Source organism: Lissotriton vulgaris, chromosome 10 (genome assembly GCF_964263255.1).
Source record: "Lissotriton vulgaris chromosome 10, aLisVul1.2, whole genome shotgun sequence".
Classification (NCBI taxonomy): domain Eukaryota; kingdom Metazoa; phylum Chordata; class Amphibia; order Caudata; family Salamandridae; genus Lissotriton; species Lissotriton vulgaris.
The window spans coordinates 327,748,444-327,770,553 of NC_141698.1; the positions used below are offsets into that span (position 1 = coordinate 327,748,444).

General features: G+C 38.6%; 1 protein-coding gene across 2 annotated transcripts in view; it reads right to left on the minus strand.

Annotated features, from left to right (window-relative positions):
- Positions 1-22,110, minus strand: part of VIPR1 (vasoactive intestinal peptide receptor 1) — an 849,588-nt gene that overhangs the window by 297,985 nt on the left and 529,493 nt on the right. Inside the window, exon 4 of one of the 2 annotated variants that reach the window (XM_086941106.1) lies at positions 10,509-10,615. In XM_086941106.1, the coding sequence (XP_086797232.1) occupies positions 10,509-10,615 (107 nt within the window). The remainder of the gene's footprint in view (positions 1-10,508; positions 10,616-22,110) is intronic. The other variant, XM_086941107.1, reaches the window with a different exon arrangement.

Here is a 22,110-nt window from a genome sequence, read left to right on the forward strand (position 1 = left end):
ATTTGATAGGACCTATGAAAATAGCCATTTACTCTATCTAAATCCCAATTTAGGTAAAGTTTTACTGACTTCTAAATTAGGACTGTGAACAGATACCGATTTGGTATTTGGAAGGGACATGTTGTAGGTGCCCCTTCAAAATATCGAATAGTTTCCAAAGCATTACCAAGCTGAGATGTTAAACCATTCGCAAAGGGGAAGGACATTTAATTTAGTAAAGCACAAAATCAACATGCAACATAATAGTGACAATTGTAATTAAAAACATATAAAAGTGGCAATACAATAATGTTATAAGTAAAATGTTATAAAGAAGTGAAAAAATACTTTAGAAAATTAAAAGGCAAATAGTTGTACCAGTAAGGAAGTAAATACTTTATTTCAGTCAAGAGACCATTAAAGTGCAATTGCAGTAAATACATCATGATGGTAAAAAAAACATAATAACAATAATAGCAGAGAGAGGAAGAAAAAAATACATAAAACATTCTAATAACATTGAATTCATAGGATGGGCTTGATGGGGAACCATGGGGAACACAATTACAACTATAAAACTTGTTGATTAGCCCAGACTAAGCTTTCTGGAATAAATAACAAAAATATTCTCTCATTCATACTAGTCGACAGCAGTAAGTATCCTATTCTAGGGTAAAAGTGTTAAAAGGTAGTAAAAAGATATCATACAGTATGAACAACTTAAAAACAATTCATGGGACAATTTTGGCTAATGATACTGTGTTCATTAGACCATGAATTATATTTACAAAGCAACACTGATAATTACACATTTGCAGATATTAAACTTTACATACGTATTGTCGAGGCCTCCCATAAAAAGCAAGCAACCGCAAATACTAAAGGTTAATTCTTGTCACTTTTCAAAATATGCATAGCCTCCCAATAGTGCCTTACACCCTTAAGCTTGCACCATGCTAAAATCCATTTATTCCGTAGGATGCAATATCTGGGGCAAAATAGCAGGAAGTGAACATCATTTTCCTTTAGGAGCGGGCAGAAGGGGCCACTCTCCAGATCACCATTCGTTTTACACCATCTAGATGTAAAACGTCTTCGGGGTAGGATACCGAGTCGGAACTGTATATACACTTGTTTCACCTTTGGTGGATATATCCTCTCCATGTAAGACTCAAAGCTAGTCGAGCATTAATGAAGTAGAAATTGCCCTGTAAATGAGCTCTCCCTCTGCTCAGCCCAGATTCTGGTCAGGTCACGTTCCCAGTAGGTTTTGCTTAATAGCAGCTTATCACCTTTGATACCTTCATCCAGTGTAGCCCACAAACATGCTAAATTGAGTGATTCTGGCTGCTTTTTAACAAGTTTTTACCAGGGGGTTTTGCGTGGTTGTGTAACAGACCACTCATCAGATCCCTTATTGCCTTTCTATAGATGGTTAATTCCGGGGGTGGTCCATTTCCTCACCTAATATAGCAGTGGTTTTAAAGAGGATACCAAATGAATGGGATTGAGGGCTAGATAAAATCTTAGCGGCACCAATGGTGCGCTTTTTGGAAGATTGAAGAGGCCTTTAATAAATGTATTCTCCTCAATGGTTAATATAGATGCATCTGTGTTCCCCCAGATCTCTGCTCCATACGGGGCAGCCGATGCTGCTGTGGCTAAATAGACTTTTATGGCCGGGGACACAGCCCCACCAGCAGTCGACTTGTGATTCCTACTAATTAAAAGTGCACGCTGTTGGAGACCGCCCTTGCTTTTGTCAATTTGCTTCCCCCATTTTATAGAGTCTGACATCCTAATGCCAAGATAATCAAATTGAGTTCTCTGTTCTATCAATGCACCTTCTATTCTCATGTTGCCTCTGAAGGTTCTGAAAGTATTTGGTTGCTTATATCACTTGTGGGATAATTCAATGAGTAAACATTCTCTGCTAGATGAAAACAGTGATCGGCACGTCCCTAGTTCAAATCATGGGAAGGCCTTCTTAGCCATCCAAAGGTGAATTGTGTACTACTAAATTTGGCAAAAATAAGATCCATTAGTACCCTGCTTGGCAATTGCAGAAGTGTAGTAAGCGTTATAATATATATATATATATATATATATATATATTTTTTTTTTCAGGGCACTGTTAGAAAGTCATTGTAGTTATTTGTTATGGTGTGATGTATGAAACATCAACATTGACAGGCGAATTGCTTTGTCTTTTCCCTTTTTCCTGCAGGAAGCTGTAGAAGATTTTGGTTGCTGAGAAAGACTCTTATTTCTTCTTTAAATTGGACACGGGCCTTGACATTACCCACTGGGGTGTTATGTTGTTCTCTAATCTATGACCTTCTGGTTTGCTCTTATGTTCCTTGTTTATAGTAGCAATTCCAATGAATGTTTGCTTGGCATTTAAAATCCACTGGGAATTTATAAACTTGATATATTATGCACTTGCGTTATATATATCATTTGAAATATGAAGCATTCCGTTTATTTGGTAATTTATTTTGATCAATGTGAGCAACTGAATATATTGATATGCACAATGAATGGAATTTGAATCCACAGATATTATTTCTGTTGACCACAGGCCCTGCAGGTAATACGGTATAAATATGACAGAAACAGTTAATTTGTGAATAGAAAATACAGGATAATGGACAAGTTTCTCCTTATATGTGTGTTTTTTAGGCTACATTGTGCACAAACACCACTACAAGATGTCTGCTATACTTTGACTTTTGTCCTTTGTTGATGTTTTACTCAGTATTCACGTGTGTATTACTATGTTTTTTTGAAACTTTGGTTTTTGAAACTTTATTTATGTTTGTTTGAAACAACACTCAACTACCCGTGATCAAGGCGACTGGTTCGCTGAAACGCGTTGGGCTGTTTCCATGTGCCTGTGTGTGGAACCAATATGAATTAAAATATCACTTTGATGAGCACACCCGACTGTCCGAGTGATTTATGTGCCACCTGAAGCGGAGTGCATCGGCACAGCTTGCACTGTGCTTTGTGAAATGTAATATATATATATATATATATATATTATTAACTTTATAACATATTGTAGAAAAGAGCAACATTTTGTTCTATGTTGTAAAGGTTAATAAACTTGCAAAAATGGTTTAGATTGGATGGTTAAGTTCACTAAAATTATACTTGCAACTATTATCTTCAACCAATCCAAACATATTTAGTATTTATGAATGATATTTATGACATTTTACAAGGAAAGTCTAATTTCACATTTCTGAACTCTACTGAATTTTCAAAAAGTTACATGAGATCGTTAGGTAACTTTTGCAATTTTTATAATTTATATTTTTAACATTCATTCTTAATTATTATTTTTATGGTTTCATGTTGCGAAGCACAAAGCCTGAGAGGGTGCCACAATGCCTTGCGTTGCAGGGATGACCACAGTAGCCAATTTTGGGAGCTGGCATTCTATGATCGGTTAGTAACATCAGAGCTTAGACTATATATGGAAATGAGAGAAATAGGAGACATCATACCTGATCTATTAGTTTAGTCAAAAATATGCAGTGGTAATTATTTGCACTATATCATCAATTTTGGTACTCTGCAGCTTCCAATCTTTGTAGATTCTTATTTACTTTATAAGTCTGTAGCACTTCAAGAGCTTTATTCAACATATACATCAGCTTTGAATGAAGGCCACACGCATTCATCTTATATGTCAGTTTGGATAGGCATTGATAATAATACGAGGCAAGTATCACAGTTTGGAGCGAAATATTTAGTTCTGTTTTTTGGCATCAAATTCAAGACACTTCAAGCACTCAAATTTGTATTAAGTTAGACTTATGTCATTAATGAATCAGCATTTCAGGCACATATGTTTTTACAGATATAGACTTTTTAAAATGTATCATTTGTGACACTTGAAATGTGAAGGGAGTGCTCAAAGTATCTGTTTTGCAGGTGATGTTTCAAGACAGACTCAAAGTAATTTAAGGAAGGAGTTTGTCTTATTAATAAGGTAAAAGAGTTCCATTGAGCCGTAGTTAGAAGTAGACTATAATTTCCAAAAACATTTGACTTAGGCAATAATATTCTCCACTTCTAACCTTGCAGGAGACCTAACGAGGGTCAGTTTTTGTTATTTATATTGGTGGTGTTTGGGTGTAAGTTCATATAGATTAAGCAAGCTGTTTTATAAAAGCAGTTTACATCAATTGAAACCTGTTTTATGGAGTACAGCCCAGAAGGAATATGATCATATCTATATGTGTTTGAAACTAACTGGGCTGTAGCAAGCGAGAAAGCATAGTGGTGACAAACCTTATTTAATCCACTCAGGATTGCATTGCCATAGTCTAAACAGGAGAGTTCAAATAATTTTGCTGCAGCTTTTCTCCTCAAACAGTCAGAACGTGTTTCAGCTTTGAAGTAGTGTTACTTGGAAGAAGGTACAATATGCCATTTTTTTAATGTGAGGTTCAAAGGGGAATGTTTATTTTTAACTAGCATGAAGCCCAACAATTTAGATGGTTCTACTGTCAGTAACTGAAAGCCAGTGTCCCAGACTGACATTATCAATTCATCCCAATTCAGGTTTAGGTTTATTTGGTTTCAGGTGTCTACTTTTCTAATTTGGTGAATAAAATAGGTTGCCAGTATTGACTGGGTGGTGTGAAAGAATCTCATGGGCAAAAAATACCAAGAGAAACTAATATCCTGTCAAAAATATTGTTTACAATAATATTATGTTCCCATACTTATAATGTGAAAAATCAAATTATAATTTAAAAAATATTAAGAAAATATCGACCCAAAACAGGTAATAATATATATTTTTTCATAAATATAGACTTTAAAGTAACTAGTTAAATTATTATAATATTGAATAAATAGTTTATAGTAACTTTGGCACTGTTTGACAAATCATCACAAAATTGTCACAAAAAAGTGCCCTATTTTTCCTAGTTCTGCATGGAAAGGCTTGGGGTGATCCGTTGGGGCCAAGAAAAGAGGGATCCAAAAACATGTTGTCACCGTGCAATTTCCCAATGGGATTTTAGACACAACTACATACTGAGTTTAGTGTAAATCCATTCAGTAGTTTTGGAGTTATTAAAGAAAAAATATTTATAGATACCTAGGGAGGTGGAGGGTCCACAGATCCGACAAATCTCATGCTGAGATCTGATCAGCTGCCAGCACTTCACCCAGTAAGTATTGGAAGCCATCTTGGGACTGGGACTCATCTGAGTCCTAAGAATACAGGTGAAAAAAGAAGGGGGTATGGTAGGAATACCCTGACCCCCTAGGCCGGGTGGTGGGGTTATATTAAGAAACCATGACTCTTGCCCTAAGGTAACTATAATTCACGCCATCGCCATGCACTGCTAATTGCCTCAGATATTACATCACTCATGACGTCTTCAATTACATCATTGATAATATCCCTGCAAAATTTGCAGTGAAATTATTGATGAGAAAACTGCACATGGTGGGGTCGCGAGTTATACTTACCTAAGGGCATGAAGTATGCTTTCTTGATATAACTTCACATATAACTTCTGAATTCAATGGTTTTGTATGTGTAAATTCTGAAACTTACGATAAGGGCCCTGCAACCTATGTTTTTTTAGTGAATATATATAACCTCACAGAAAGAACAATGGCTAAAGTAACATTATAGTTAGCTGAATTTCTCAGTGGCAAAGTTAACATTTTGAACTAAATATAGCATAGAAATTCATTGTTTTTTTTTTTAGCAGCCCTAACTATAACTTGCACCCCAGACATCCACTGGTTATGACTTTGGATATGACATCACTCATTACATGTTCTGTGAAATCATTTATGACATCACTGATCACATCTCAAATGACATCATTGATGAGATTACTGATGACATCATCCAACAAGTGCGTTAGATTGTTTTGTAGTTTACATAGTGGCAGGTAAGTACCATATTATTTCTCCACCTTATTGTGTACAGCCTGGGTCCAGTTAATGGGTGTAAATGTGCTCCTAATGCACTACAGCATCATAGATGTGTAAAGGTATTGAACACTCTATAAATCTTTGCATTCAAGTGAAACTCCATGTGCCAGTGCCAGTTGACTTGCGTTCATTACATTCCACACAGATTTTTTGGGTCTGCAGAAAAGGTTTCCAACAGAAGAACGATTCTAAGTAGTAGATACTAACTTTTGTAAGTAGCCTTGACTTATTAGGGAGAATCGTGTCAGCATGACCATTTCTGCCTAACATAGAAGACTGTGTGCACCAGGTACTAACCTATGTACATATGCTTGTCTTGCTTTAGAAGATAGGCTTTTTGTACAATTTTCACAACAATATGAACGGTGCAGAAAGTATGATCGTTAGCACCTTCATATCATGGTTTTATAGCAAATAGTGTCTTTTTTATAACTGTGGCATAGAGTGTACATTGTTTTTAGTAGATTATGTTTAATACTCTTTGGTCGATCTTTGGTTGATCGAGTACACACTGTTTACAGTACCCAGTTCTCTACTAATATCAACTTCATTTCTCAACGTAGGTTTGGTGAGTGGTAGGAGTTTGATAGAGATGAAAGTTGTCTTTAGTAGGGCATTTGTTTTAGAACTGACACCCACTATCTCTAGGAACTTGTCTTTCTGTGAACAGTTGTATACAAATTCAACACCATACTCAAGGAGAGTTTCCCATATATCTGAGGTTGATTGTTAATGTGAACTGTGCTCTCTGTAGAGTGTATGATATAGGGCCTATGTTGCACATAATTCTTGCTCTCTACACCTAAGGGAGTAATATCTGAGATGGCACTAATGATACCTGATATTCTGCTGAGCTATTCTGTACTTACTGACAGGCATCTACCATGCCACAGTAATTGATACAGCAATATGCAGGAAAACGAAGCTTGGATGATGCCATCAGTAATGGCTTCAATTATGTCATTTGCAATTTCATGAGTGATGTCAAAGGTAAGATCATAAACAAAACATGGTGAGGGTGCAGGTTATTGTTAGTGATGTTAAATATAACTGCTCAATTTCTCTTTTTTTTAGTTCAAAACGTTAATGCTGTGACAGACATTCACCTAACTTTAACGTTACTTTAACCTTTGGTTTATTTAGTGAGTTTCTAAAGTTTTTGTAAAATCCAAATCTCCTATTTTTATTACACTTAACTATAGTGTTACTTTTATCAATTGTTATTTATATGTATATATATATACTATATATAGACACATATCAAAAGTATTCCAACAATAAACATTTTTTTAAATACATTTAATTTGAAATACTAACAATAATATAAAGTGAATATTAGACAACATATGTACAACCAACGCAAACATGTAAGATGATCTAAATAATAAATTAAACATATAAAGTGGTTTTATTTGATAGTGTACCCTATATAAAGAATGTATGTACACATGCATTTTTTAAAAAAAGACATAATACCCACATTTTAACAATTTAGAAAAAAATTACAAACATTAAGAACACAAAAATATAACATAAAAACAATGTTAACATTGTAAAATATCCTTAATCCACTGTACCCAACATAAAGAAAACTGAAGGAGTTCAGAGGGAGTTGATTTTAATTTTCACTCTAATTTACACAACAGTAGGGAAGGTGTTAGACTTGGCAGTTATTAGATCTACCATTACCACTCCAGTCTAAGCAACAGTAGGAAAACTGCTGGACTGCAGAGGGTCAATTTTACTATTACCAATCTAGTTTAAACAACAGTAGGGAAAGTGTTCGATTTTTGAGGGATTAGATTTACAATTATCACTCCAGTCTAAAAAAGAGTAAGGAAAGTGTTAGACTTTGGAGGGGATAGATTTACTATTCCCATACCAGCATAGGCAACAGTAGGGAAAGTGTTCGACTTTGGAGGGGTGAACGTCACTATCCCTCTTGTCTAAGAAACAATAGGTAAAGTATGAGACTTCAGAGGGGTTAAATTTACCATTCCCACTTCAGTCTAATGACAGGTGAGAATTTGTTTCGAGGAGTTACATTTACTATTCCCCTTTCAATGTTTGCAAAATTAGGGAAAGTGTTAAATGTCTTAAGGATTTCATATACCAATTCCAATGTATGTATATTTTCTAGAAAAAATCGAAATACCTAACAGCAATAAGTCATTAAATCATATTTAAACAAAATTCAATGTAACTTATAAACGCAAAAAAATACAATATAATTTAAAACAAAACTTGTATTTAAGTACAATTTATGTAACTTCCCTACCTACAACCAAAAAATTCAAACAGCTAAAGAAAAAATGAGATCACAATTATTTAATTGAAAATATTACTTGTATTAAACAACAAAATGAGAAATTAATTAAAAATTACATTTATACATATTAATAATAAAAACTTAACAAAGCATCACAAATGAATCAAATATTACAAATCATGTAAACAATAAATGAACAATATAAATCTAAATAATTCTTAATCAAAAAATAATTAGGATTAAAAATTAGTTTACCAAATTATATAATTTCAATAAATGCCTGTCTTATCTCCCTACAAACCCAACTACTCACTATTAAAATGTAGATTTGTAACAAAAGTTTAGAAATGTAAATATAGATTATATTTACAAATAAACTGAAATAAATAAAGTAGGAAAAAAAATAAACCTAAATAAATAATGAAAAATGTAGGAATTATAACTCAATTCAAAACCTTTAATTGTAATAAAAACTAAATGAACATATAGATTCTCACATTTTGTCGCCCTAAAAACCCAACAACCCACTAGTTTCAGTTTATAAATTACTAACATATATTTAAAAACTAAAATAAAAACACAAATGAACAAAACCTAAATAAATAAAATAACAAATAAACAATTTCCATACTAAATCATCAATTACATATTTAGTTATCAATAAAAAAATAACATTATGTGTTATAATAAGCAAAATAAAAAATGACAATAAACCTAAATGTATTCGAATTTAATCAACTTCCAAACCTAATCCCCTACAAACCCAACAATGCACTACTCGATTATAAGTTACCAATTACATAACCAAATATATATGCATTGAAAATTGCAAACTATGTTTTATTAAAGTTATAACAATTATGCTAACAACATTTGCACTTCAAATTGATATTTATTTAATATATTAAATTAATAAAAAAGCTACATTTATCACAACTATATTAAAGTATACGATGTTAAACACAATATTTCTCAAAAACGATATTATATACCAACAAAATTATACTCTTATCTTAGATATTCTGTTCCACAATAGTTTGGTATTCACAATTTTTTTCACATGATATTCATGTCACACAATATTTTAAATCAGATATGATGGTCATTCACCCATTGAATGGTCAGAGTAAAAAGTTACTTCATTTCAGAAATTAATGTCATCCACATAAAGAGGATTAGCTTATCCATAGATATAAAAGCAATGATCCAATGGCCACAATGTATGTGTTTAATACTAGGGGTGCCACAACTGATGGGGAGAGGACTGGAGACATATTCTTTAATTTTCACACATTGGTCCATCTTTCTACAGTAGGATTTGAAAGATTGTAGTCTTATCTAAATCAGACTGAACCTATGTTTTAGTGTGTAAATGAGGACGACATGGTTCTATGTATCAAGGGAAAAAAGGTAGTTTTTATTTTCATTAAAAATTGAGGGCATCATTTACCTCTGTTAGCACTGAGGTATTAGTGCTTTAACCCTACAGATTGTGATGTAAATGTATTGCTTCCAGTCTGTGTTTGGGTGGCAAAACTGATTTCTTTAGCTACAAGTGGAATGACAGTGATGTGGAGGAAGGTCTTGTGGTGGTTAAGGTCATCTGATGGTTTAAGAAGTTGGGAACCCTCACCATGAAAACAGAATGAGTTTATAGTTTCTAGGCACATTGATGGACACACATGGCTGATTATTATTTTTAAAGTTCAGGGGGTATCAATTCAATTGTAAGACTAGAGTTTTGTCAGTGGCATAGCAGGCAGGCCGTAGGCATTATTACAAGCAAGGAAAAAGGGCCCCTAGGCCCAGGCTTGGTAGTAGAAAAAGAGCTACATTTGGTTGCTCAGACGCATGGGCAAGGTGCACCACACCTGCTGCACTAATGATAGCCACATTCCTGAATTCTGAAAGACTAACTCTTTGAGATAAGTTTTAAAATATTTGTTTGAACTGCAAGATTTATATTTACTATTGATTCTCTATATTTAGAGTGGATAGTTTTCAGTGGTTAACCAAATGCACAACTCTGTCACATAGTTCTATTCAAAATCAAACTACAAAGATATGTCAAATGAAATATAGTTCAGAACTCTTAAAGAAGTGCAAAATAAATCAATATGAAAACCTATTTTTGTTGACTATTTCACCTCAAATATGGCCACAATTTCAATAAATGAGTAAAAGTAAAGCTACACAACTTCATCAATACATAATGTACACATATTACAACCATCATTAGCTACACTATTTCATATAAGGAGTTAATATCATACAAAATAATACACACCTCCTCCGTTGGAGTGCTATTTGTATCATATCCACAAGCGGCCGCATAGGGCGAAGGAAACATCTCAGTCCAGCCTTGGCTAGTGCAGTTTCTGGATACATTGCCTACTGGAAAAAAATGAAATAAAACCAAATTAAGAGAAAGCATGTGTCATTCAATTCTATTTTCAAAATATAGTTTTTATTGATAGGAAGTGCAGTTTTTCAATTCAGCAGAGTGAGGATAAAAATCTATTTAAGATATGGTGTTTTGAAATATACAGAAATTATCTATGATATGAAACTTGACCTAAGCATTATGGGCCTCATTACATTGTCAGAAGGACTTCAGTCTGCCCGCCGTATTTTCGGATTTGGGACCGGCTGCCTATGAGGCAGCCTCCTCACAATCTGAATTACTATGCGACCACCACCACGGCGGTCACATCACGTATATTTTGCATTGTGGCGGGGATGCGGTCAGCAGCCCCTGCCGCAATACAAAATATAGAGTGCAGACACATGCCTTGACCATGTGACAGGCACCATGCAGTGCCTGAGACATGGTACAGGGATATGTAGGGGGGCACTAAAGGGGCCCCCCAGGGTACATGTGCCTTCATCTGGGATTAAGGGAGGCCCGCTACGGGACCTCAAATCTGTTTCCGCCAGGTGTTTTGTGGTTCATTGACCGCTGCAGTATGACCGGAGGAAAGGGATATCTTAATCCCTACAGCGGTGCCTGGCAGGCACCGCTGCAATTCAGGGCTGTACATTTGGTCCGACGATTGGTCGGATTTTATCCGGTTGGTCGGTCTTTCTAACTGCCACGCTTCTCCCTGCTATCATAATATGGTGGGGGGAGAATTGCATTGTGATGGCGGAGGGACCGCCACCAACAGCCTGTCAGTGGCGGTCCCTCCGCCATCGTAATGAGGCCCTATGTTTTGGAATTATAGGAAAGATGATATGATATTAACTAAATTCATTTTTTTAAACAAATTTGAATATAGTCAGATTAAAAGGAAATTTACACCATTTAGTAGCTATCATAAACCTGTCAATAAATCTATCAATATATCACAGAGAAAAGTTGAAGAGGCTTTAGGTCCAACACATTTATAATGGAAATGTACACTTGGGAGACAATCTGGCTGGGTTCCCACAGGATGTGTAATAAGGCGACAGCTGATTATGGAGCAACACCTAGAAAGTATCTTGGGTTTAGATACTGGCTGACTCAAAAACATAATAGGAGAGTGTATTTTGCACTCATATATGTGACATGGGTTTTCAAATCTTGAATCATTCTCTCATAAAAAAGGTGAGCCTTTTCATAACAGACAATCATCTCACTCACCCGGGCCATCACCGGATGCACTGGAATGTGAGCGAGTTTGTCTTTAGCATCTGCGGTTGGCCTGGTAGTGATCAGTATAATTACTGCTCTCAAACAGGATTCTTAGTCACCAGATGAGAACTCCTCTGTGTTTTTTCTTTCAGCTCAAGTCTTGTTTTTTACATTTTTGTGTAACAAGGCATGTTCATCAAATTGGTAGAAAGTTACCTCAACTATATCATTGTCTCCAGTGATCAGAGACGTTCACCAGTATACCCTTTACAGACTTTGGTATTTATCGTCTTTAAAGGATTTTGAAAGAATACGCTGCATCCTGCACTTTAAAGTAGGAATGAGCTATTGTGTGGATGGTTGTTTCCTAAGTTCCATCCTCTATTTATATTTCAGGGACAGGTTGCCAAGTTGATTTGAATTTTTATGACAGAGGGTTAAAGGAAGGTAAAGTAATCCATTATCCCAGATATTGAGCCATTACTACATTTTACGTTGAGAAGAAGCCCTTTTTAGGTTGAGCCTTAGCTCGACCTAAAAAGGGCTTTACCTCTTGCAGTCGACCAGGACTTATCAAACCCTTTTTGCTCATTTTAATTTGGCTCTGCGTGCTGTCTTTCAAAAAATACAGCACACAATTGGGCAAAGGAGGGTGCATGTCCCGCCTTTGCTCCGCCCACGGTCTAACCAGTGTGGTTACCCGCACGGGCGACATCTGTTTCCAATTATCATGCCCAGACGTGTGCACCATAATGGAAAACAGATTGGCTGCTCCCTCACACAAGCACGCGTGCTCTCCCGCACCACTCACAGTCTTGTTTTTGTAACAAAGGTGAGGAACGACGTGCTCTAGATACTGGAGAACAGTGTGATTGTCATCAAACCAAGTCTGCGCGTGCGCCGCGCCTCCTGATTTTCTCAGGCTAAGCCGCAGATGAATCATCACAGTTGCTGCAGAGGCCACACAGGTTGCTACCTTCCTGGTTTCCCCAGGGGTAATGGCCGAGGTTTCACAGATGTGCAGAGCCATATCATCCTGCCCTAAAACGTGGCATCCACCATAATTTTGGCCAATCACAGAGCAGATCTACCGTGCAGACAGCCTTTCATCCTGTACCATATGTGTTTTAAAGAAATGTTTGAGTCTGAAAATGGCAGGGAAGCCTGGTTCACACTGTTTTTCTCAGGAGTGTCACCGCAATTATATTTTTTTTCCGTAAGTGAACGATCAAACAGCATACCACCGACCTGATTTTGTTTCTTTCATGTTATTCTTAGCAATTGTTCACATAAACACACATAAAAGCCACAAATATGGTGTTCGGGGCATTTGGTGTACATATAATATGTATACTCTATTAGTTAAATGGGCATCACAGCGACTAAAAGAAATAACACATTTAAAATAAGAGACGAAAACACAGATTGTGTGTTTTTTTTATTCTCTGCCTGATTTCCTTTAGCCGTGAAGTTGTTGCTTTGTTATCAGCCCAGCTGATCCCCCCCCCATCCTCCCCCCGTGTGTGGCAGCCCTGGCTGAGACAGCTTCCGGGGCACACACACAGCTGCATCCAAGTACTTTACTGGTCTTTAAAAGATCATTTGCTTGTAAATGAGGACCTGTTGTTTTTTCGACCCTTCCTAGAGACCCTGCATCTCCACTCTGCCTATTGCTGGAAGTATACCCCCCCCCCCACCACCAATTTGGCTTTAGTTGCGCTTCTGTCCCAACGTGAGTGCTGGTGTTTACCTTAGAATGAGCTCCTTGTCTATTTCTCTTCATTGGGTTGACTTTTCTTTGAGCGCGCTACTGGGCATAATTCCTGCTATTCCATTTTCGAATCTTTTCTTTGGGCTCTTTTTCACTTCTATTATAATGTGATTTGATGATTGTTTTAAGAACCCTGAACTGTTTCTTGGAGTCGCAATTCTTGAGTTGCATATTTAGGTAGCCTGTTAGTTATTTCAATTCTGTCTGCGTGTCTCAGTGAGATTGTGAATGCGTGTGTGTGGTTTGCGAGCGTGTGTGACTGCCTCTCTGAATGTGTGTCTGCCTCTAGGTGTTTTCGTTGGGGGGGGAAGCTGTGTAACTGCCAAATGTTTTTTTCAGACCACAGCCGCGGGACCTTCCTTTGTTGTTCCAAATCTGGAGCACATGGCACCCGGGGCTGGCAACGCCGACCTCCTTGTGCAATAAGTTGTAATAATTTCATCGAAAAGCCTGGGCAGCTGTATGATTTACGTTCAGTCTGTGGTGCCTTGTTGACCTCCCCCCCCCCATAGCTCAAGCAAAACACTTAAAAGGTCCGAAAGGAGAGACCTATTGGCTATGCCAATGCTTGTTTTAACTTAAAGTTTGCTCCTAATTATCTATGCCTATCTGGCTGTGTCTGTTAAATGGGTGGATTAGAGAAAGAAAAGTGACAGTGGAGCCTGGAAGAGGCCAGAATATGATAACATCTCTTGAATGCACTTATGTGAATAAGGGTAAAAATAACCTCCATGAGAAAGAGTGAGGACTGCAACGTAGGACAGCAGACAAGTCTCAGAAATACTCAGAAAGCTGTAAAGTGTAAACTGGCAGTTTGAAATTTCAGTCAAGTGCTTTACAACTTGGAATACCGGTGATCAATCATGACCCTTAGTTGGGTAGCCATTTAATCCAAATGCAAGATGGGTAGCACCAAATCTCGATGAAGGGGCAGAGGAACTTTCATAACATTCTGTGACATCTACATCCGATATAAAAGTGGTAAGCACCTTATTTAAATGGTCAAATAAAAAGATATGCTATTAGAGAAACGTAACAAAAATAGGTAACAGCAAGCAGCATTTTACTAAATAGACGATGTATAAACCAGGACAAAGTTGAGGATTTTATCTATTAAGGTTCTCTGAACCATAGTAAAAAATAGATGGAGGTTAATTATGTAAAGACTGTAAAAGTATGTAGGAGAAAAGTCTCAGCCTTGATATGAGCTGTGGGTGAGAACCAAGACAGTTGCAACAATTTACTGGGTAGAAGCAAACATTGGATTCTGTGAGGAAAGCCTTCCTTGGGTAAATGTGTATGTTATTTTCTCAACAGTGCCAAAAGCAAAATTAAATCAAAAAAATAAATCAGCTAAAATCCCAAAACCAATTTTAGAAAAGAAAAAAATCTATTTAATGATTACAATGACACCAAAAAGGCAAACATTTAGGGTATCAGAAGTAATTGGTTTTAAAAAAGAGATAAAAATATGTAAAAAAAAATGCAGGGAAACTTCAAAATGTAAATGATTCTATGGGACTTGATAGACTTGGTCCTAGGCATCTACTAAGGGGCCCGATTACGATCTCATTCGGAAAGCATACCAACTGAATCGTTCCGGAATGCTTTCCGAATGACTCGGTTCTGGGGAGTCCGACCGAGTGGATGCATTCGGTCGAATTCCCATTGACTTCAATGGGAGCCTGTGTTCAGAACATGAAAACAGGCTCTATTAAAGAAAGGGGTGGCTAGGGAAAAACATGCACCCCCATGGTGCCTGCCGCACTGTGCATGGTTGGAAAGAGCGAACCCATGGGTACCCCCACAGGCCCGATTTGGAGTGCCCCGGGTGAAGGGGGCCTGCTACCGGCCCCCAAAGACCAATTCCGATAGCTGTTTCGTTCTGGGCAAGCCAAATCGGAAAGGCTGCCCGAATCGATCATCATAATCCATTGCTTGGAAACCGAGTCCATGGAGCTGAACTAATCTGCTCCGGAAAGTCTCGACCTGTACGAATGCCTTTCGGAACCAATTCATACAGCCCTTTCGGTTCCCAGGCATTGTAATTGGTCGTTCGGAACTTGGAACGATTCGGTCGGAAACAAGGCTTCCAAATCAGATACGGCAAGCCCAAATGCGATTCATAGACCTTCTAAACTAAATTGTAATCGGCCCCTAAGCTTGAACTCTATAACCTTCTGTTAGACTTAGTGAAATTTAAAGCAATCAAAAACATCTATTAGTTTAAATCTCGAACCTCTAGCCGAGAAGTGCTCTACAAGGTCATACACACTTATTTCTTAGTTCTGCTAAATCTCAGAAACACTGCAAAAACTCACAGCAGGACAGGCCTTTAATGTGTAGCTGTCAACTGTCTTTCATCACTGACCACACTTTAGAGCCTTTTCCTCTTTTCACAGTTTACTTTCAGAATTCAACATTTTTCTTGAGTTTCAAAATCCATCTTGGGTTAAGGCTCAGTGCCACAACCGATCAGAACCCCACAAGATTAGATACCTTGTTCACAATAACTCACTTAATTTCTCACACAGCAATCTGAGGCTAAGTTAGCAGATGCATCCTTACCACCCACCTATAAATGACCCTATTCATATTTGTATATCAAAAATAAGCTGAATTCACATTTCAGCTCTCCTGCAATTCTGCATGACTGTTTCTCAGATCTTGCATTGATTTTTGCACCACTTGTATACTTTGTACATAGTGTACTAAATACTTATATAAAGGTTAAATATGTTTATTATTTCTCCAAAAGAGTTACCAGGTTTAAGCAAAAAAAAACACACATAGATAGAGCTGCTTGGCAGTCTGTCGTTGCTTATAAATCCAAAAGGCAGTAATTTAGGACACTTAAAAAACAAAAATACAGAGTACAAGAAAAGGTGAATTAACTACACATCAAGTATAAGAAGATGGCACACATAAATAAAGTGATTGTATGTGATGAAGAAACAACATAAATGTTTGTGACTGGATGCATTGAATTGTGATGATGAAGGATTCCAGAAAAAAAAGTAGCTGAGAGAACTGGCAATCTCCCCTAGTTCATCCACCTAAAGGTAACCAATGAGGTGCAATGGCATTAACTAAATTAGCATAGCAGGCCCTGCCCATGCAAAGGCTATAATGGCAAAACTGAACATTTGTACAGTTGTTCTAAGAACAACTACTAAACACAATTAAATACTATCTCAGCATAAAGTGCCAGGAGATCTATTGCCACTTATCTTTAATGAGGATGCATGACATCACAATGCATGCTTTTACATCGCATGCTTTTACATCGCAACTTTTACAACGCATGCCTTTACAACATATAGTGTTGAGGGGTGCTGGATAGTGAATAGTTTAATTTACTATTCTAACTCCAGTACCTGTGGATAGTAGGGAAGGTGTTGGATAGTAAATTAAATCTATTCCCTATCCTAGAGCGCCCCCCAGCGCAATGCGTTGTAATGGTTTGCGTTGTAAAAATTGCGATGTAAAAGCACTGCGTGGTAAAAGTTGCATTGTAAAGGATGTTTCCCCTTTAATGAACTATCAAATAGTGTCTAAGACCTTTCTGCCACAGATCAATTCAACTATATCTCTTTTGAATACACAACCTTTTACCAGTTCCAGTGGGCAGAATTCTAACAAAAATCTTTGTATCCCAAATTTAAATGGAATGCCTTTATGGGATGTACAGAAAATGAAACCTTCCCTTCATTTTATGTTACCTAGATGTATGCACAAGCTTTACCCTAAGGGAAGCACCTGCTCTGCAAATTGGGGTTAAATACCTTAATGTTATGTTATGTTATATTAAAATGGATTTGTAAAGTGCTCGTATACCCGAAGATGTCTTGACTTTGATTCAAAATTATTGAGACCCACCTTCGATCATAATCCCTTAAAGACGGTGTTTCCGCTGTCAGGATTATGATGTCGGTTTCTGACAGGCATTCCATGTCAGGCTTTCTGACATGGAAATCCTGTTGGAAAGCAACTTTGGGGTACCTAGCAGGGCCCCCTTTTCTCTGCCGCCTATGGTTGTCGGCGAACGGGGGGTACCTATTTACAGTAACTCCCATTTCTCTATGGCAGCTTGTGCTGTGGCCGGTTTACAACCACCGCACAAGTTCCCATAGGGAAATGGGAGTGTGCGACTGCACCATGTGAGATCGCATCGTAATTGCGGTTTCAGATTACCGACCTGGGATAAGTTGGGTCTAAAACCGCAGAGATGTCGGTCAGAGGCACTCCGACTGACATCATAATTAGGCCCTTAATGGTTAAAGGGCCATGTTTTCAGAGAATTTCTGAAAAGCTAGAGGTCGAAGATTGGTTTAATGTTTGCCAGAAGTACATTCCACAATTTAGCATTCCGTGTGAAGCTTCTTCCGCCCCAAGAAGCAAGTCTAAAATTGGGAACCATGACATTATTGGCGGTAAGTAGGTGATATTGTCTGGTTGAGCGATACTTGGTGAGCCTCTGTTGAAGGTGTGTAGGGTCTGTACCATGGAGTGCCTTATGGTCAATACATAGTGACTTGAAAGTAATTCCTTGGCTTACAGGTAACCAGTGGAGCTTGTGAAGCGCTTGTCTAGCTGATTGAAATTTAGTGATGCCAAGAGCAGATGTGCTGCTGTGTTCTGGAGGACTTGAAGCATAGAGAGGAATTGCTGTTGGATGCTCGGACATAGGCCATTACAGTAATCCAGTTTGGACATGAAAAGAGCTGTCATGATTGTTTTCCGTAAAGTCTCATAAAGCTATGGAAGAATTTTCCTTTAAACTTTGATACTATAGCCGGAAGAGGAGATGATGGCCTTAACCTGGTCACCATATATCAATTTGTTATCCACTTGCAATCCCAGAACTTCTACTTTCATTACTAGTTCTGGCAGATTACCCAGTTCTTGAGGCCATTAGCTGGGGACCAAAAGGAGGTGTCATTGCCAAAGAGGATAACCTTATTTTTTCTTGAATTTAGTTTGAGCCAATTTGACCTCATCCTTTAATGGTGAATAGCACAAGGCAATTCCAGTTTCTTGTACCTTTAGAAAGTAAAAGGACCCTCTGCCAGATTTAGCACAGTGGTTTAAATCAGCTTGGTTTCGCCCTTCTCACTCTGTGTGAGAAATCAAACTGACAGAGCCTGAGTAAACCAGACTTCCGATTGTCAGGCACAAGACATTCATAATGTGTTTATTGCTCCCTATTGTAGGCGTGTACTGCCCTGCCCCCAAGGCACCAGGGGACTGGTTCTCACACCTTCCAATGCTCCAGGAGGCATGGCTGCAGACTCCTGCTCTAGCGGATGGGGCCTACAGCCATCACACTCAAAAACACTTTGACAATCCGGCAGCGTGGGTCATATTGCTACCTTTTGTGTGGGTGTTTTGCCCTGAAGGACTGCCAGAACACCAGGGGAATCATTCCTCCAAATTCCAACACACCAGGATGGCACAGCTACAGTCTCCTGCTCCAGGGGGCGGGGCCTACACTCAGCACGCTCAAAAGACCTTTGAAATTCCTGCCACACAGCACATGCATGGGTGAACCTAGGCGAAGCCCGGGCAAATGCCGAGCCTGTCAGTGCCTGACAGAGCCCGGAACTCTCTTGACTGGGTCATCTGGACTTGGAATTTTGAGATATCTGTCTAATGTATAATAAGCTCTATACCATTCTTCATTAGAAATTAGAGGCACACAGGGCCAGTTTAATGTTGGTCTGGGGCATGAAGTGCTTTTATGATTTTTATTTGGTGGCTTTTATGTTGCATTGATAGTGACGGAGGCTGTAAGTACAACTTGTCTATTTAAAATACTTTCCCTGTAATCACTAATCAGATGCTGTCCCCCATGTTCTGGGACAATTGGTGGCTGAGTGCTCCCTTATGAGGTTTTTTTCTCGTATAGTGCTTAAACATGGGCAATCCAAAGGTATCTGACTTGGCACAGGACACAGTTAAACAGCCAAAGAGCCTGATAATTGTACACTCAAAGAGATTGACTTCCTAATAGAAGAGGTCAAGTTTCTTATTAGCACTGACACATCTACCCAGGTAGAACCGAGACGAAACACAAAAAACAAGGTGTCTGCCAAGACCCCAGACACCAAGGAAGCTCTACCCAAGAAGAAATGTACTCAGGACCTCGAAGTGACAGCTAGAACATTACCTAAGAGTAAAAAAGGCATCCCAAAATGTTTGAATGTTTTTAAAGGGCAGCCTAAACAAGACACATTTGTAAATTACTTTTGGCTCCAGTTTATTCTATTACAGAACCAGGCAGTGTTTTGACCATGCAAAAACTGGTCCCTCATTCTTATCCCATCCCCTGAAGCAATAATTTCATTTCCTCTCTTTGGCAGTGTAGACACAGACACCATTTCCTGAGACAAATGGAGTGTCTGACCCAACAAGAATGTATCTGCCAATGTCCCCGTGTGACACAGCAGATCTCCTGCAGCAAATAAGAAAGCTTAGAAATGTGTCAGGGGCTCCTAAGGCAATGGTGGTACACCTCTATGCACTGGTTAATCAATCCAACATAAGCAAAAACAATCATGTAGAAAAAAGCATGATCTGTATACACACACTCGACCAACAACTCCTGAATAAGGAATCAAGATCCCAGGAGCCCCAAATTAGGGTATTATCAAAAGAGCAAAAGAGCAACCCATGTGACTAAACGTATGGAGCCACCCAGAGGGAATTGAGGATTCACTTGGTAGGGAAGTCCTACAAACTGGCACAGATCCGAGCTAAAAGGGAATGGAATGAGGTCTGGTGGCAGGACTAGCTGATAGGATCTACAACATTGATTGGCTTTGGCATATAAAGGCTATTAATAGGTATAGATCTGTGAACGCTGTGGAATAATACACTTTTGAAACCGACTCCAACAGCTAAGATGATCAAAAATACACTACGGGAAATGGGTTGAGCTAAGTGAGGCCAAATCTATTGTTAGCTCCTCATTGACACTGAGGTTTCTAGATTTTAAATGCAGTAGCCTTCTGAAACCATATTGGGATGCCATTACTGTACCATTAGACAGAAAATTATATTTTCAATTTAGGGTTGGTACGTTGCCCCTGAAAACATTCACAAACAACTGGGCTTCAGATGATGATGTGATGTGCCCTGTATGCCACAATTATAGAGAATCCACTGGTCATGTAATGTTTGCCTGCTTGGGTTATGTTGGGCCCTGCCAGACATTGATTAAACCTATTTGCAGGCAACTGGAGACTCAAGGTTTTTGGATGCCTTCTTCATGTACTCGGCCATCCTGGAGCGGAGACCAAGTACAAAGTCCACAATATCCTGTTTATGGGGTTTGAGAGGTAACTCCTAACCCTCCTTCACTAGACATAAAGGACCCCTAACTGGATGTCGAAACAGAAGTTCAAAAGGGCTGTAACCAACCACCTTCTGAGGAACCTCTCTTTCAGCAAATAGAAGGCAGGGCAAAAATATGTCCCATTTACACATGAGCTTTTCAGGGAGACCTTTAATCATGCGCTTTAGGGTTTTGTCGAATCTCTCAACTAACCCTTTGCATTGTGGGTGATATGGGATGGTAAATTTGTAATTTACTCCACACTCCTTCCACATAGCAGTCAAGTAACCAGACATAAAGTTTGCACCTCTGTCTGATACTACCTCTTTAGGAAAACCCACTCTGGAAAAGATTCCCAGGAGGGCCTAGCCACAACAGGAGGTGTGGTTGTCCGAAGAGGGATTGCCTTTGGATACCTAGTGGCATAGTCCACCACCACTAGTATAAATCTGTGCCCAGATGCAGTTTGAGGATCCATGGAACCAACAATGTCAATCCCATCCCTCTCACAGGGAACCCCCACCACAGGTAGTGGTATCAGGGGGGGGGGGGGCTTTGTAGTACCACCTGCCTTACCACTGCTTGGCAAGTGACACAGGAGCAACCAGGTTCAAGCTCCTCTGGGACAGGTCCTTCTTCAGGACTAAGATCATCTCCCTCAAGAGACTGATCTGCATTATGAGGCATGGGGGAGGACACTGCCTTACCCCTACTGCTCCTCCTCTTTGAAGGCACCTTGTCCATTATTCCAGGATCCAGGGCCTGTTCAGTGGAAGACATGTTTGCCTGTGACCTAGTCATAGCAAACACATCTACAGGGATGTCCAACATTTCTGCATGGGTCCTGAGCTCCACTTCAGCCCAAGCTGAAGTTTCTAAATCATTGCCCAACAAGCTTTCAACAGGGAGTTCTGCACTTACCACAACCTTCATAGGGCCAGTTAACCCTCCCCAGGTAAAATTCACAACTGCCAAAAAATGGTCTGTCCTGACATTACTTGCATTGGTCACTTGGTATATTTTGCCAAGTATGATTTCCTCAGGGGCCACAAGATCTTTTGTCACCATGGTAATCAAAGTCTGTTGTCTGTATTTGCCCAGATTACTGGGACTGGAAAATAAGGAGGCAATATCCATGCCCCCATTACAGACTAACACAGCCTGGG